The 16,230-nt window shown below is 41.4% G+C and overlaps 1 protein-coding gene across 2 annotated transcripts in view; it reads left to right on the top strand.

The window, feature by feature from the left end:
* The first annotated feature begins 3,993 nt into the window (after window positions 1-3,993).
* The window catches only part of LOC125467594 (anthrax toxin receptor 1-like), a 110,049-nt gene continuing 97,812 nt past the window's right edge, over window positions 3,994-16,230 (top strand). For both annotated transcript variants that reach the window (XM_059640271.1, XM_059640272.1), the window contains exon 1: window positions 3,994-4,366. In XM_059640271.1, the coding sequence (XP_059496254.1) occupies window positions 4,218-4,366 (149 nt within the window). In that variant the 5' untranslated portion in view covers window positions 3,994-4,217. The remainder of the gene's footprint in view (window positions 4,367-16,230) is intronic.

Below are 16,230 nucleotides of genomic sequence, written 5' to 3'. Positions count from 1 at the left end.
GGCTGGAAGAACACAGCAGGCCAGGCAGCATCTGGAGGAAAGGAGCAGTCAACGTTTTGGGTATGATCCTTCTTCGGGACTTCAGAAGTTCTTCAAGCCTCCTGTCTGCCTGCCTTCGATTCCAGCATCTGCAGTTTTTTTGGTTCCTAAACTGGTACAGTCGCTTACACTCATGGTTAAAGGTTTAATATTTTTCTCTAACACAAAATTGGCCACATTCATACAGAATCCGCTCCCCGCAGCCGCAAAAGTTGCGCTCTATTCTGTAGCGTCTAAGGTCAAGTTAGAATTTTTTTTAAATAATAGTGTTTGGTGCCTGTATATAGCTCACATTTTGCACAAACTTCGCTGCTGGGTAGAATGAATGGATTCTAAACCGCCCAGATTCGGTCTTATACTTCCTTGGCAAATTACTTCTTCTTCAGTCTATCAATGATTGAAGATTCGGCGTGTCTTTGATAACGAATGAAAACTGAAAGGAATTATCGAATTAAATCATTAGAAATCACGGAGGTCAGTGTGAACACTTAGATGAACTTAAACTCTATCCTAGTACGTACGTATCGAGAAATGAGTAATTTTGGAGTCCGTTGCACGGATTTAAATAAAAACAATGTTAAATGGCGATAGGTTGATTCTGAAACGTCGACATCATTGTGTTGACGCCTTGTTTATTATTTATGCACCAAACAACGGAGGTAATACACTATTTATAAATTCTAGCAGATCTTTTTAAATGAAAATAAATCGCTTAATTCTCTTAACGCGAATAGCGCAACAATAACAGGAGTATTTGTCTCACCTTTTTTTAAAATTCAGGAAATAGATTTTGTTTTTAAAAGTTTGTCGCGCTACGTGGTGCGCTAATTGGATTGGAGTAGTGTCTCTTATTCGGGGGGGGGGGTAAACAGCTAGATTTCTGGGCCTTATTTTACAAAGAAATAGGAGCATTTGAATCAGGAAGCCGGATCTAACTTGTGTTACAGACAGTCGGAGGTTTCTGTTTTCTCCCTGAACGCCAAACAAAACAAATGGAGCTTAAGCCGCAACCCACATTTTGATATAACAAAGTGTGAAGCTGGATGAACACAGCAGGCCAAGCAGCATCTTAGGAGCACAAAAGCTTCTCACCCACAGTTTGATGTTGAGCCGTGAAAATGTTTAGCGTCTCCAAGGCAGATCTCCCCACAGCCCGTGGCGCAGAACTCCGAGAAACTATCAAGTTTCTGTCAAATTACGCGCAAATTCGGGTCAAATCAATAACGTTCATGGATTGCCAACTTACCCCTTTAGAAGCGGTTTACAAATTCCCGTAAAGTGCCCCCTTTCCCCCCAATTCTCTTGGAAACAAAATGTGACCTTATGCTTTTTGCTAAATCAAAGAATAAACGAATCTCCGCATAGCATTTAACATGCATGGAAATCTTATTTCGATTTGAAATCTTAACGGCGCCCAAATAGATTATTGTGATGCTGCTGGATATTAAATTTAAAATGATACTTGAATTATTCTTTTCCTAGGAAGGGTACTTCATTCTATCGAAAGCGAACCTGAACCTGTTCCATTTAAGTGCTAAATATTCCAAATAACTCGGGGCGGAGAGAGTGCAGTCGGCCGAGTATATAATTTGATTCTTAGAGGAAAGCTTGGAAATGGAATTACAAAAATACTTCCCCAATGGTCAAATGCCTTGTCATAATCAAATATTGCTAAAGATTCAAAAAGTAGCATCGTTTTGGAAAGACGTCGGCCCGAATAAAGGCATGTCAACGCTTGAGAGAAAATTCCTATGAGCATCTTTGACATCTGAAATAACCTACCCTTTTCTGATCTAATGTTCCCGTTATTTCAAAGGCAGCTGGCCACTGAACGCAGAACTAGTTCAGAAGCGCAAGATTGCCCGTTAATTTCACCAGAACTTAATGTTTCTGGGTTGTTAGAGTTTATTTGTTTCATTTTCATAGGAGAACTATGACTATATTCAATGTGGCAATGCAGGTGAAATTGAACAGTGTGGTATGTGGTAATAGTCAAGCAGAGATTCTTTATATAGACCAGATTACGCTGATTGTATGATGATGAATTTGAAAATCATGAGACACTAACAAGCTTGCTTACAAAATGAGTCAAATTTAAGCTTGGTCTTTCAATTCACAATATATTTGTCAATTTCAAGTCTGGCCGAGTGTGAATTTCGAAGCTGTTTTGTAGATTCATAAAGATTCAGTAAAGTGAATTTATTTTTGTTTTAAGTTTGATAGTATCACCGACAGTTGCAAATTATTGTTACACTCTAATACTGTAAATTCTAAATATAGTCTGCATTCCATACAGGCACTGCAATCGATTCTCTAAACGAGAAAGAGACCATTAACCTCGCTGTCTCTGATATTGAACAGGACGGGGTCCAATCGAAGCCTGAAATTAAACAAAAAACCTCTTAAAATAACCATTATCAAAATAATTCCTACATTTATTTGATACTTGCTGTAATTTTGATTCAAGTTGCTGCACTGTTGCAAAATAACATTTTGAAAGAAAGAAGCGAGGCTATAGATAGAAGTCATAAATTGAAGAAGGCATAAAATAATTGTGGAGTTTATCTTTGTGGAAAGAAATACTTAAGAAAGAAACATTTATTTCGTTTCTTTTGGCATAACCTGCCACAGATTTGCTGCCGTGTTTAAAAGCCGGAGTCAACATTTCAAAAATCTCATTTTATTTTTAGGTTTCTGAAGCCGTAAGTAATCATAGCGATTGATATAATTCCGTTCATAAGAGGCATCTTAAGATGCCGTGGGACGCGCATGGCCTGGAAAATATTCTGAAAGTCAATCCTGCTCACAGCACTTGAGGTCAAATGTAAATAGAGATTGAGCATCAGGGTCCACAGCCAGCGGGAAGTATTTTTTTAACATTCGAGTGTGGGTAAACCGTGCCAAACTGTTGCAAACGTACCTGATTTTTAATGGATTTAAACGAATAGAATAATGTTGCTTTACGACAACGTTTATACGCTGTGTCTCAAGCGCCCTCTTTCCAAGGAGCGCGTATTACATGACATTTTCAGATCAAACTGCCTCACCGTTAACCCTTCAACTCTCAGCACCGTGCTTCTCGTTTAATCTTGAAGGTACAGGTCGAAGACTTATTTTGAGTTAAAGAAAAACAGAAGATTTTCATCAATGTAACTATTAAAATCACCGCATGTTTCTCGTCGAAAAAATAATGACACCTTTCATTGAAGTGATTTGACAGTTTTGTAGAAATATTAATTCAAGGTTAAGAAAGTGGGGTGGGTGAGGGGGTGGGGGGGGGTGGTGGCGGATGTTGTTGGAGGCAAGACTCACGTTGACCGTAAGTGTTGCTGTGACAGAAGACTCGAGCCATTGCGGTAAGTGTGCTGTTTGACCATTGAAGGCGCTTTATGGACTGATTGTATAGAACAAAGCAAGACATGAGGAGACCGTTCAGCCCATTTTGGCTGTACTTGTTGCTTGAAAAAAAGGCTGTACAATTAGTCTCAAATCTTTTTCCTTCGCCTCTAAAACCGCGTAAAGATCTCCTCACTCCCTGTTTATCCAAATCCCTTCTCAAAATTACTAAGTGATATGCTTTCAGCGCTATTTAGGGCAACGCATTACATATTATAGTAGCTTCAGGAGAATTATCCGTATTTGTCATTGACCAAAAGAGCTATCCAAATAATGTCCCGTGCCTACCCTTTCCTATAGTCCTGTTTAAACAAGTGTTCCCAAGTACTTATCCAATTTTAGGATTATTAAGGAATTAGCCTACAGCACCGTTTCACGCAGTGCATGTGGTTTGTCTGTCGTAACAGCTTCTGGAGAAGTATTGCACTTAATGCTTCTTGTCAGCCCCTCTTTTCCCTCTCTCACGGTTGAATTTCGCTTACTGGTGCTGGAAATTGGATGCTCGGGATTTATAAGGGCTGGTTAAATTGTAGTCCCAGCCTCCGCACTGACTGTGTGGCGAGGGGGGTCAGGAAGCCTCAGTCTGCTCTGGAGAGAGCATGCTGGAGAGTTGCTGCTCAGACACTCCAGTTTGGGGAGGGAATCATTTGTCTGGCTTAGCCAGGGAGCAATAGAAGAGAAAGAGGGAGAAAGTTGGATCAGTTATTTCCACTCCAGCAGCGTCCTTTTTTTTCAGCCTTGCTTTGCTTTGAAGATCGAATGAGTATTTTGCCCCGAGAAAAATGGCGAGCTTTCCAAGCCGCGTTTGCAGAGCTTTGTTGCTCCTCGGCGTCTTCTTCTGCTCATTTACTTTTGGCCAAGTGAGAGAGGACAAAGACCACGACAAGACATCCTGTCATGGCGCTTTCGACCTGTACTTTATTTTAGATAAGTAAGTGGCGATCCATAGTGCTGGAGCTGCTTTATTTACTCTTTGCTGAACTTGTGTGTGTGTGTGTGTGTGTGTGTGTGTGTGTATGTGTCAATTTTGGGATTGGGGGCTGGTGATGGGAAAAGGAGGAGGGAATTGATCCTTTTTACTCTTTCAGATGAAAATTGAGTGAACCCAGCCAAAACAAGGTCCCACATAAAGGAACGGCAAACGAGCACAAAAGGTTGCAATTCTCCTCAGTGCGTGCTTGTTCGCTTCGGTGGTTGCAAATGAAAGACATGCAGAGATTTCCAACAAAAAATATGTGGTGTGTGTTTGTTTCGCTTATAAGTTTATTTCTCTCCCCACCCCAAGAGAACCTTTATTCTGCAGAGACCTCAGCAACCACGCAGCCCCCACCACCGCAACGCCGCCGCCAGTCACACGGACGCGGCGACTCTGGGGAGGCTACGGCCGCCCGCGCGCCTTTTGTCCGCTCGGTCCCGCTCCGCCCCGCCCCCCGCGCCCCGAGCGCGGCGGCCGCGGCTCGAGACTGATCCAGCTCCTGTTTGAAAGACGGGCTCGCGCCGCGGACGTTGGCGGAGCAGGGAACGTGCGCCCACCTGGCAGATCACGTGACAGGGTCGGGCTCCATCCAGCCAGAGGGAGGGGGTGACTGGCACTGCACTGGATCAACACTAGCCAGAGAGTGGGGTTGACTGGTACTGCACTCACTACACCCAATCAGTGATAAGAGGTACTGGAATTGGTTTGCTTACACTCAACAAGTGGGTGAGAGATCCTGGCACTGGGCTAGATCCATATTGCCAGCTGATGAGTATCAACAGTATTGAGCTGGTTGCACCCAACCAGTGGATGAGAGATACAGGTACTGGGTGCAAAACCCCAAGAAGTGAATAATAGATGCTCTGGCAGTCACTGAGTGGATGGATCTGGCAATGAATGAGAAATCATTTAAGTGAGTAAGAGACCCATATTGAATCTGAACATGAAATACTAAATGACGCATGGAATGAGAGGCATATTGGCACTGAGTGAGTAGGATTGTTATGGGCACTGATTAACGAAAATGAACTGAGCAAGAAAAACATTTGATAAAAGAGGTCTGAGTGAAACATTCTGTTGCTGAATGCAAAAGACTGTCATTGAGTGAGACAACCCTGTGATGAGTGGGAAATGTAGTGTTATTACTGGATTGGTAATACAGAGCCCTACATTTGGGGATCTGGGTTCAAATCTCACCACGACAGAGGAGTTTGAATTCAATAATAATCTGGAATTAAAAGTCTAATAATCAGAATGAAACCATTATTGATTGTTGTGAAAAAAATCCATCTGGTTCAGCAATGTACTTTATGAAGGGAAATCTGCTGTCCATGTTTGGTCTAGCCTACCTGTGACTCCAGATCCACAGCAATGTTGTTGACTCTTAACTGCCAATAGCGCAGTTGGCTAATTAATGATGGCCAAGCCAGCAATATCACATATTAAAATAAAATGCAGTGTCACTGCATAATGGCCCATGGGGGAGAGTGATTCTGCCTGAAAAAAATCGGTAAGAGAGTCACTGCTGATGAAAAGTAAGGGATTTGAATTGATGTAGCTTTTCTATTTGAGAAATATATCAAAGTGCTTCAAATACAGTTATTTTCAGTGGAACTTAGTTACTGTTTTTAGAAAATGCAGAAAACGAAACCAATGAATTAGCTGGTAATTTGTCTAGCAACGATGGTGGAAAGAGGTATATTCATGATGTTTAGTATCATACCAAGGGACTTCAGTATCCTCTGGAATCTCTAGACTGAATCTCAACTTAAAGTATCTGCTATGCCTCCAATAATTAATAATCCCTCAACATTGCCTGAATACATCAGCCTAAGATTTTGTAACTGGATTTTCTGGAGTAATTTCACACAAGCAGCATTCTGACTGGAGCAATGGTGGGATGAGTGGCATTGGTGTTCGCTGGAGCACACCCACAAGATAAGAGTGGATAAAAGTGAGAATCAAGTGTACTTTGTTCAGTGTCACTACTGCTTACCCACTGGATGTAATCAGCCTAATATCTCACTCTCAAATGCAATGGGTGAAAGAAAATGAATATGGCAGTGGCATTAAAAAGGAGGAAATGATGTATGGGAGAGATGCTCTGGCACTAGTACTGGCAAGAGAGAGACAGCAAGATTCATTTGGCACTAAGAGAATAAAACTGCTACTGCATGAGTCAGGTTAGGCAACATGATGCTGAGTAAGAGGGACATCAGTACAGTAAGTGATTAAGGAATTAAAATGAGATGCTGAAGAACTGTAAATCAGCCTGCTTTATCCCACAATGTCAAAGCTAAATGTTGAAGTTCTTCCAAGTAAAACTTCACATATTTTAAATTTTGAGGTGGAACTTTGCTGAAGTATGTGATTGGGGAAAAAAAAGCAAAAAAAAAGAAATCCCAGTCATAAATACCTGAAATAAAGTAAAATTTCTAGAAATGCATAGTGCTTGATGAAGCATTTATCTGACTTTTTCTTTCTGAGCTTGACCATTTTGCTCCATACTTCCAAAGTTTTTGTTATTGTTTGTGTCTAATCATTCAGAAGAATACAGGAGATATAACAACAGCTTTTTATAAGGTCTTGCATGCATATATATACATATATATATATATATATATAGCAGTTCCTTTGAGAAAGTGAGTTGAGTTCAGCAACAGGGTATGAGAACCCAACCATTTTCAGCTTGTATTTGTTGGAAACTGCATATAAACCAGGCAGCACAAAGAAAGGATTCACTGAGCTCACGTCCTTTCTCCTCTCCCAGGGCATTCTGCATTGTGATATCCTATTTAGCTGGCAGATAGATGGGAAAAAGGAACTGTTACATTTAAAACCTGAGAATTTAGATACTTTGTTTTTAAATGTGCAAATTATTTTTTTAAAAACTGAATTAATAATTAGTTCATGGAGTAATTAATCATAAAGTTTCCAGAGTTCTCTTTATTTTGAAGCACCATTTTATTGCCTGTAACACATCTGAAATTTTACTGGCATTGAGCCAGCCTCCTAACTAACTTCCCCAACACAGTGGAAGTGAGTTACACATGGTTCCCACCAGTTCCATTTGTATTTAAATGGCAATATTTTAACCTGCCATTTTGAAGACAAACATTATCAGGGAATGGACACGGATTTCAGACTCCTTTTGTTTTCTCAGAACCTCTGCTGTAGTGGCTCAGTTGGAACCAGAGATGTTTGTGGACAATGGTTAATTCAGGGAGGTGAGGTACACCAAGTATTGCATGCCTGTGAGTATCACTGCAGTGCTAGATTCCAGGGCACAGGCCAGGGAAACAGCCAGGACTCCCCAAAAGTATGTAAACGTTTCAAGTGCAATGCTCTTATATGGAGGTGAGGGAAACATAGTGTGGATTGGCAGGGGACAGGATTGATTTGTACTGTCCTCCCTTATGTTTGTGAGCAGCACACTTTACGTTTGATCACCTTAACTGTCCCTCTCCAAGCTATTGAGCTGTTAAGCTATAGAAAGGTGAATCTTGATAGGAATATTATCAATGGTTTTTCATTCATTCTTGAGAGGAAATGTGTGATTTGATCCAATGGAATGTGACTCCATGCAGTGGAAGTTTGAATATATGTATTTTTCCAGACAGAAATGAATAAACTGTACTTCCCTTTAGCATTGCCTTTCAGAAATCGAAATAGTCATTTTGTATCGTCAGTTGTATATCATACAGTGTAATCATCCATTTCCCTTTAAGATTCTCTTCAAAACTCAACTTCTTGATGAAAGTCTTGACATAAAATTCTATGAAATAACAAGAACTGCAGGTGCTGGAGTCAGAGATAAAAAGAGCAGGAAAGTTGACTTTTCGAAATGTCAACTTTCCTGATTCTCTGGTGCTGCCTGGCCTGCAGTGTACCTCCAGCTCCACACTTTTTTTTAATCTCTGACTCCAGCATCTGCAGTTCTTGATATCTCACCAAATTTTATACCTTGGTGCCCATCTTTCTCTTGCAGCTCTGTGAAATGCCTTGATTTAGTTTCCGTAACAGCAAGTTGTTGCACATTTTATGATGGAGGAGCTGTAATTCACCTCAGGTGCACCTGAGATAAGAGGGACAAATAAATCAGCTAGGGATAACGAAGTGTGGAGCTGGTTGAACACAGCAGGCCAAGCAGCATCTTAGGAGCACGACAGCTGACGTTTCAGGATGGGGAGAGGATTCTGAAATAAATAGGGAAAGAGGGGGAGGCAGGCCGAAGATGGATAGAGGAGAAGATAGGTGGAGAGGAGAGTATTGGTGGGGAGGTAGGGAGGGGATAGGTCAGTCGGGGGAGGACGGACAGGTCAAGGGGGCAGGATGAGGTTAGTAGGTAGGAAATGGAGGTGCAGCTTGAGGTGGAGGAGGGGATAGGTGAGAGGAAGAACAGGTTAGGGAGGTGGGAACAAGCTGGGCTGATTTTGGGATGCAGTGGGGGGTGGGGAGATTTAGAAGCTGGTGAAATCCATCTTCAGTCCATCTCCCCCTCTCTCCCTATTTATTTCAGAATCCTCTCCCCATCCCCCTTTTCTGATGAAAGGTCTAGGCCCGAAACATCAGCTTTTGTGCTCCTACAATGCTGCTTGGCCTGCTGTGTTCATCCAGCTCCACACTTTGTTATTTCGGATTCTCCAGCATCTGCAGTTCCCATTATCTCTAAATCAGCTAGAGTTGTTTTGCTTCTGATCGTAAACTGCTAATCACTGCAAAAATGTGAGAAGGTGAATTTCTGCAGTTACCACAGCAAGGAAAGGGGAGCCTGAGGAAACTGTGTGGAAGTCTTAATGTGAGGAGAGGAGAAGATCAGAATTGTGTTCAACGGCTCCTTGTGACCAATTATCTATTCATTGTCTACTGTTTTGAAGAAATAAACCAATTAACCAAATTAGAAGTGACAGCCCCTTAAGAGGCACTGTAATAAAAATAAGAAATTCCAAAGGAAGCTTACAGTTCAAAATTAAAATATAATTTTGGTGAGTGATGATGTGTCTCAGCCCCTGCAATTCCCACTGGTCACTGGAGGCCTGAAGCATACTGGCAAACACTGTACACTTCCCCTCCATGGGCACCCAGACATGGATATAACTGAAAGGCAAATTGTTGAGTGCAACAACCTCATTCAATGGCCAATTGCCTGACCTGCTGTTGGGCATAGTTCAAAGCCCAGGAACAGACCAACAAGGAAGTCTTCCACCTAGCCCTACAGCCAGAGATCTACTAGCCCTTTTTCATATTGGCTGCTCAAAGATCAGGAGCATGAGGCTGAAATGAAATATTTGATTAAAAAGTCCAATGCAATTTATAACTATAAAACCAAGAATTGCAGATGCTGGAACTCTGAAACAAAAACAAAAATTACTGGAGAAACTCAACGGGTCTGGCAGCACCTGTGGAGAAAAAACAGGTTGCTGAAGAAGGGTCACTAGACCCAAAACATCGACTGTGCCTTCTGTCCACAGATATTGCCAGACCTGCTGAGTTTCTCCAGCAATTACAATTTTATATATGTTTTTTCCACATAATCTTCAAGGCAGTAAAAATTACAGGCTAATATTAAATAATGACCAAATTAAGCAAAAAAATTAGAATTGACAATCCCTGAAGGGTACTGTAACAAAAGTCAGAATTGCAAATGTAACTTACAATTTTCAAAGAAAGTGTTATTTTGAGGTATATGATGCATGCCAGACCCTAAACGGTGCCCACCAATCACAGAAAGCCTGATTTATACTAGCAGACACCACACGCTTGTGCTCTAAGGATGCCCTATGTGAAAGTAATGATAGAGAGAGTCAGGCAGTCAAATGCAATGACCAGTCTGTGGCTCACTGCCTGGATCTCTTGATGACCACCTATGCCAACATTTATAGCCCATCTGTAATTGTCATTGAGAAGGTGATGGTGATTCACTTATTTGAATTGTTGTAGTCCATGTGGTTCAGCTATGCCTACAGCATTCTTAGGAAGACAGTTCGAGGATTTTGACATAACAACAGTGAAGGAACAGCAATGCATTTCCAAGTTTCTGTGGTGCGTGGCTTGGAGCGGAAATTCCCACCACTGTCATTGTTCTTCTAGGTGGTACAGCTCGCAACGTATGAAAGTGCTGTCGAAAGAGTTTTGTTGAGATGGTGAAGTGCATTTTGTCAATTATGCACACTGTTGCCGCTATTAGTAGTGCAGGAAATGAATGTTGAAAGTCACAAATGTGGTGCCAATCAAACAGGCTGCTTTGCCTGGAAGATGTCGAGCATTTTAGGTGTTGTTGGAAATGCAGTTGTCCTGGAGCAGATCTATGAGCCTGTCCCCCCATATTGTCTGCTGCTTTTGGCACTGTACACCCAAAGATCAGGACCATGGGACTAACGTGCAAAAATGTAGTAAAAACCCTTTATGAGTAACATGAAAGGAAATATAGCCTTATACATTTTAGTAACCACATGGTCCAAGGATTCCTTGAGGCCACAAAACATTCAGGTGGACTGGGAGATACTTGTTGCCAATGGCTACAAGTGTTGAATGGCTAGTTAGATGGAGTACCAAAATGTTGATACAGGCTTTATGAGCTATGTTTGATCCTTCAGTAAGGAAAATTAGGATGTTCACTCAGATAGTGAAGTCTACATAGGCAAATTCACAAAATTTAAGCCCATGTTTGATTTGCTAGCCTATGACTGAACCCACTCTCCTTACAGCATGACATCCCAGATGCTGCAGCTTTTCAACCTGGTTCATATTGTGGCCACTTTCAGTGCAGAAATCTTGAGCTGTTCAGTGTCTTCACTCACAAGGATCCATGTTCCTGAAACTCGGGTGGGTGCAGTGCTGTTAAACACTGTTTGTGGCAATAATGACTTGCTGGCTGCTAACTGATGAGCAGTACTTGCTGAGTGGGACACATGGTGAACAGGATGCCTAGAGATGAGCACCTCATTCATGGAGAAAGCCCAATGGCAGCCAATAAGAGCCTGAAGGGCATTTGATTCCATTTGTCCTGTCCCATAGAACTGACCCACCACCAGTTCAATGACAGGTGAGCAAGAGTCCTGTTGGCTTGACAATATCTTAGCCTTTTTTTTTGGCCTCTCTGTTTTGCACCTGTTAATTTTCTTATCAAAGCTTAATCAGAAAGGTTCCATATTTCATGTCTTATCATGCTTTTAATTCTTTAAGAAAGACAAGCTAACAATTATTGGTGTAACCTGTATGTTCTTGCACTTCAATTTGTGTGATATACAACACCTTCAATCATGCTGCTACAAAAGGGAAAGGTTCTCCACAATTTGTATGTTCAGACTGTTATATGGGAAATTGTAAGCACAGTTGGTTGCTAAGTAGCTATTTTCATTTCAGCTGCTAGTTATGACCTTGAAAAATATGAAGCAACACCATTTGAGTTTCTTTGAGCGATCTTAGCCCTGTCATCTTGAACTTTCTTAAAAATATTTTGAACGTGCTTCAACAGGTGAGTTTAGTCCTTTTTGTCAAATTTGTTACTTTCAAGTCTATCATTTCATGGGTTTAAAGTGTTTTGTACTTTCACAAATACGGGTAGTGCTGGCTATACCAACATTTATAGCCCATCTCTAATTGTCTTTGAGAAGGTGATGGTGAGTCACTTATTTGAATTGTTGTAGTCCATGTGAACCCACTGCATTGTTAGGAGATAACATGGTGTAGAGCTGGATGAACACAGCAGGTCAAGTAGCGCCTAGCATGCTGCTTGGCCAGCTGTGTGCATCCAGCTTTACACCTTGTTATCTCAGATTCTCCAGCATCTGCAGTTCCTATTATCTCTGATGCCTTGTTAGGAGGGCAGTTTGAGGATTATGATGCAGCAACAGTGAAGGAACAGCTACTTTCTATGGTGTGTGGCTTGGAGGGTAATTCCTACCACTGTCATTGTCCTTCTGAGTGGTACAGCTTTCAATTTTTGAAGGTGCTGTTGAAAAGAGTTTTGTTGAGATGGTGCAGTGCATTTTGTGAATGACACACATGGTTGCCGCTATTGGTAGTGCGGGGAGTGAATGTTGAAGGTTGTGAATGTGGTGCCAATCAAACAGGCTGCTTTACCTGAATGACGTTGAGCGTGTTAGGTGTTGTTGGATATACACTTTGTCCAGACAAGTGAGGAGTTTTCCATAACACCCCTGTCTTGGGTAGTGTAGACAGTGGGCAACCTTTGGGAGTCAGGAGATGAATTATTTGCCTCAGAATTTCGAACCTTTGACCTGCCACTGGAGCCACAGTATATAAAATGGTGGGTTGAATCCGATTTGTGAAGTGTCCATCTTAAAGCAATAGTTCTTATACAGGGCTCCATAGACCATGCCAGGCGGTCAGCAAAATAATATGAAATGTGAACCTGGAGATGAGGTGGCGTGCAGTTGCCACATGTACCATGCTGCATGGGCTGACTATTACCTAGGAGGGACACACAAAGGTAAACAGTCTTTGAAGTTACAGGCAGACACATACTATTTCACATCTGCATTTAAAGACCTGTTTTCTCAAAAATCATTCTTAAAACACTCAGTATATACAGCTGTTTTATATCATTGGTTTAACATAATACTGTATTGTACTCTACCATTGAGCCAGGAAATCTGGGTTCAAGTCCAACCTGTTCTAGAGGTGTGTAATAACATCTTTTATCAGGTTGATTAGAAAATAGGTTTTAAATAAGTAGAAAACCTAAGGTGCAAACCTGCACACAAGTTTGGGGTTGGACGGGGTAGAGTAATGGGTAAGATAATTAGACTGGATGGAAACAGACCTTTTGGTCCAACCAGTCCACACTGACCAAACTAAACTAGTCCCATCCTGTGTTTTGTTCATTCCATATCCGTCAAAACCTTTCCTATTCATATACGTATCTAAATGTCTTTTAAATCTTGTAACTGTACTTGCAACCACCATTTTCTCTGGCAGTTTATTCCACATACTAACCACTCACTGTGTAAAAACATTTCCCCTCCTGCCATTTTTAAATCTTTCTCCTCTCACCTTAAAAATATGCCCCCTACTTTTGAACTCCCCTACTTTAGGGAGAAGACCTTTACTTTCACTTTATCCATGCCCCTCATGATTTTAGAAACCTCTGTAAGGTCACCCCTCAACCTCCTATTGCTCCTGTGAAAAAAGTCCCAGATTATCCAGCTTATTTTTATAATTCAAACCGTCCATTTCCAGGAACATCCTGGTAAACCTTTTCAGAACCCTTTCTAGTTTAATAATACCCTTCCTATAATAGGGTAACCAGAACTACACACAGTACTGCAATGCCCTGCACAATCTCAGCATGACATCCCAGGTCCTGTACTCGGAGCAATGAAGACAAGCATGCTAAACACCTTCTAAATGAGCCTATCTACCTGTGACGCAAATTTCAAAGAATTATGTACCTGAATCCCTTGGTCTCTTTGTTCTGCTGCACTACCCAGGACCCTCCCATTAATTATATAAGTCCTGACCTTGTTAAATTGTTAAACAAAAACCAAAAAAAACACATAAGTAGAAGGTTTGTATCCCTGCTTACTAATTCATTTGAAAAAGAGCTTCATCATGCAAAGAAATATGACAGCTACTAATTTAGTGGACAGTCCAGTGATAGTCTAAAGGATTAAGGGGAGTCAGCTAGTTCAGTTAACTGAACAGCTGGTTTGTACTACAGAATGATGACAGAGCATGGGTTCAATTCCTGGTACCAGTTGAGGTTAACACTAAGATCACACCTTCTCAAACTTGCCCCTCACCTGAGAGGTGATGACCCTTAGGTTAAACCACACCAGTCATCTCTTAAAAAATGAGAGAGTAACACTCTGGGGCTAAGATATTTTAAGGGGAAGATAAGTTTAGTTGGTTAGATTGATTATTTGCAATGCAGAGTGATGCCAACAGTGCAGCTTCAATTCTCACACTGGCTGAGGTTGCCGCGAGGGTCCCACCTTTTCAGTCTTGCCCCTTACCTGATGTGTGGTGACCCTTAGGTTAAACCACAACAGTCATTTCTGTCTGATGAAGCAGCAGCGCTATGGTTCCCTGGGATTATGATGATTTAAACTTTTTTTTAAACCTAAATGATTGTTGAGAAAGGAATGGAAGCATATGTAAACAAGATGGGATGAAATAAAATGGAGGAAGCTCATGTCGAGTAAGAATAGTAGCATGGGCCTGTGTATCAAATCGCCTGCTTCTATCTAGTAAGTGTCTATTGTTTACAATTTGCAGCAATTTGAATGGATTTGCTTTCATTCCTTGCTTTTGGTACCCCTGCTATTGTTTGTCGAATTGCTGACAATGTGTTCGTTAGTACATTGCACAATTTTCTTGTTAGTTGTCTTTTGTTGTTGAATTCTGAATATAAAATTTGAGCTAATTTGAGACAGGTGCAAAGGTGCTGCAAAATTTTCAAACATATAAAACTGAAGTGTGGCTCACTGAGAGTATTTGTGCAATCCATTTTGTCTGGGTGATACAGGGTCTCTCTGATGATGCTGTTGATAAATTGAATGATATGTTATTTTGTATGCGCGAAAGTGACAGAAAAGGCAGCTGCTTTTTGACTGTCTGGCTTTCACTGGGATCAAATTTAAGCAGTCAAAGGAGAAAAAATAATTAAAATTTGTGCTTCACCTGTGGCTCGGAATCCTTTAGAAGCAAGTGGGAAAGAAATTTGGTTGCAGGCAAAATAGCAAATGGGAGAATTATTACTTCAAAATAATGTCAGGTGTGAACATAGAGTTACAAAGCAATGCCCAAACTTGCAGCTGGAGGCTGGCCCCTTCTGTAGGAATTTTCTCAGTGGGATCAGCAGCTATGAATACATAGGACAGACAGGTTCACCCGGTATCACTCTGTATAGTGTATCCAGTTTCTACTCTCTCAGAATGTGATGGACCCTTGGCTACTTGCCGAGGAATGGCTACCTAATTGTACAATGAAGGTTTGGTGAATGAAGGCCACAGGGGAGGCAATGGCCTAGTGGTATTATTGCTGGACTGTTAATCCAGAGACCCAGATAACGTTCTGGGGACCCAGGTTCGAATTCTGCCATGGCAGATGGTGGAATATGAATTCATAAAAATATCTTGAATTAAGAATATAATGACGACCATGAATCCATTGCCAATTGTCAGGAAAAACACATTTGGTTCACTAATCCCCTTTAGGGAAAGAAACTATCATCCTGAATAAAAACCGAAAGAACTGTGGATGCTGTAAATTAGGAACAAAAACAAAATTGCTGGAAAAGCCCAGCAGGTCTGGCAGCATCTGTGGAGGAGAAAACAGAGTTAACGTTATGGGTCCGGTGATCCTCCATCAGAACTCAATTCTTATTTCTGGTTTTGAGGAAGGGTCACCAGACCCGAAACGTTAACTCTTGTTTTATCCTTCGCAGATGTTGCCTGACCAGCTGGGCTTTTCCACAACTTTGCTTTTGAAACAATTATCCTTACCTGGTCTGTCCTACATGTGACTCCAGATGCACAGCAATGTATTTGACTCTGAACTGCCCTCTGGGAAATTAGAATGGGCAATAAATGCTGCCTAACCAGCGATGCCCTCATCCCGTTAATGAATAAGTGGAAAAGAAAGTGAATTAGCCATGGTGAAATGCTGAGTTACGGGGATACAGTAGGGGGCTGGATCTGGGTAATATGCTTTTCAGACGGTCGGTGCAGACTTAATGGGCCAAACGGCCTCTACTGCACTGTGGGGATTCTATAAATTCACATGTCATCTAAGCATTAATTGTTTGAAAACCATGGGGTTGAAACAAACAATCATGATGCCTGGCTATTTGC

Source organism: Stegostoma tigrinum, chromosome 37 (genome assembly GCF_030684315.1).
Source record: "Stegostoma tigrinum isolate sSteTig4 chromosome 37, sSteTig4.hap1, whole genome shotgun sequence".
NCBI lineage: Eukaryota > Metazoa > Chordata > Chondrichthyes > Orectolobiformes > Stegostomatidae > Stegostoma > Stegostoma tigrinum.
Note: the sequence above shows the minus strand (reverse complement) of the source record. Positions and strands in the feature narration are given on the sequence as shown.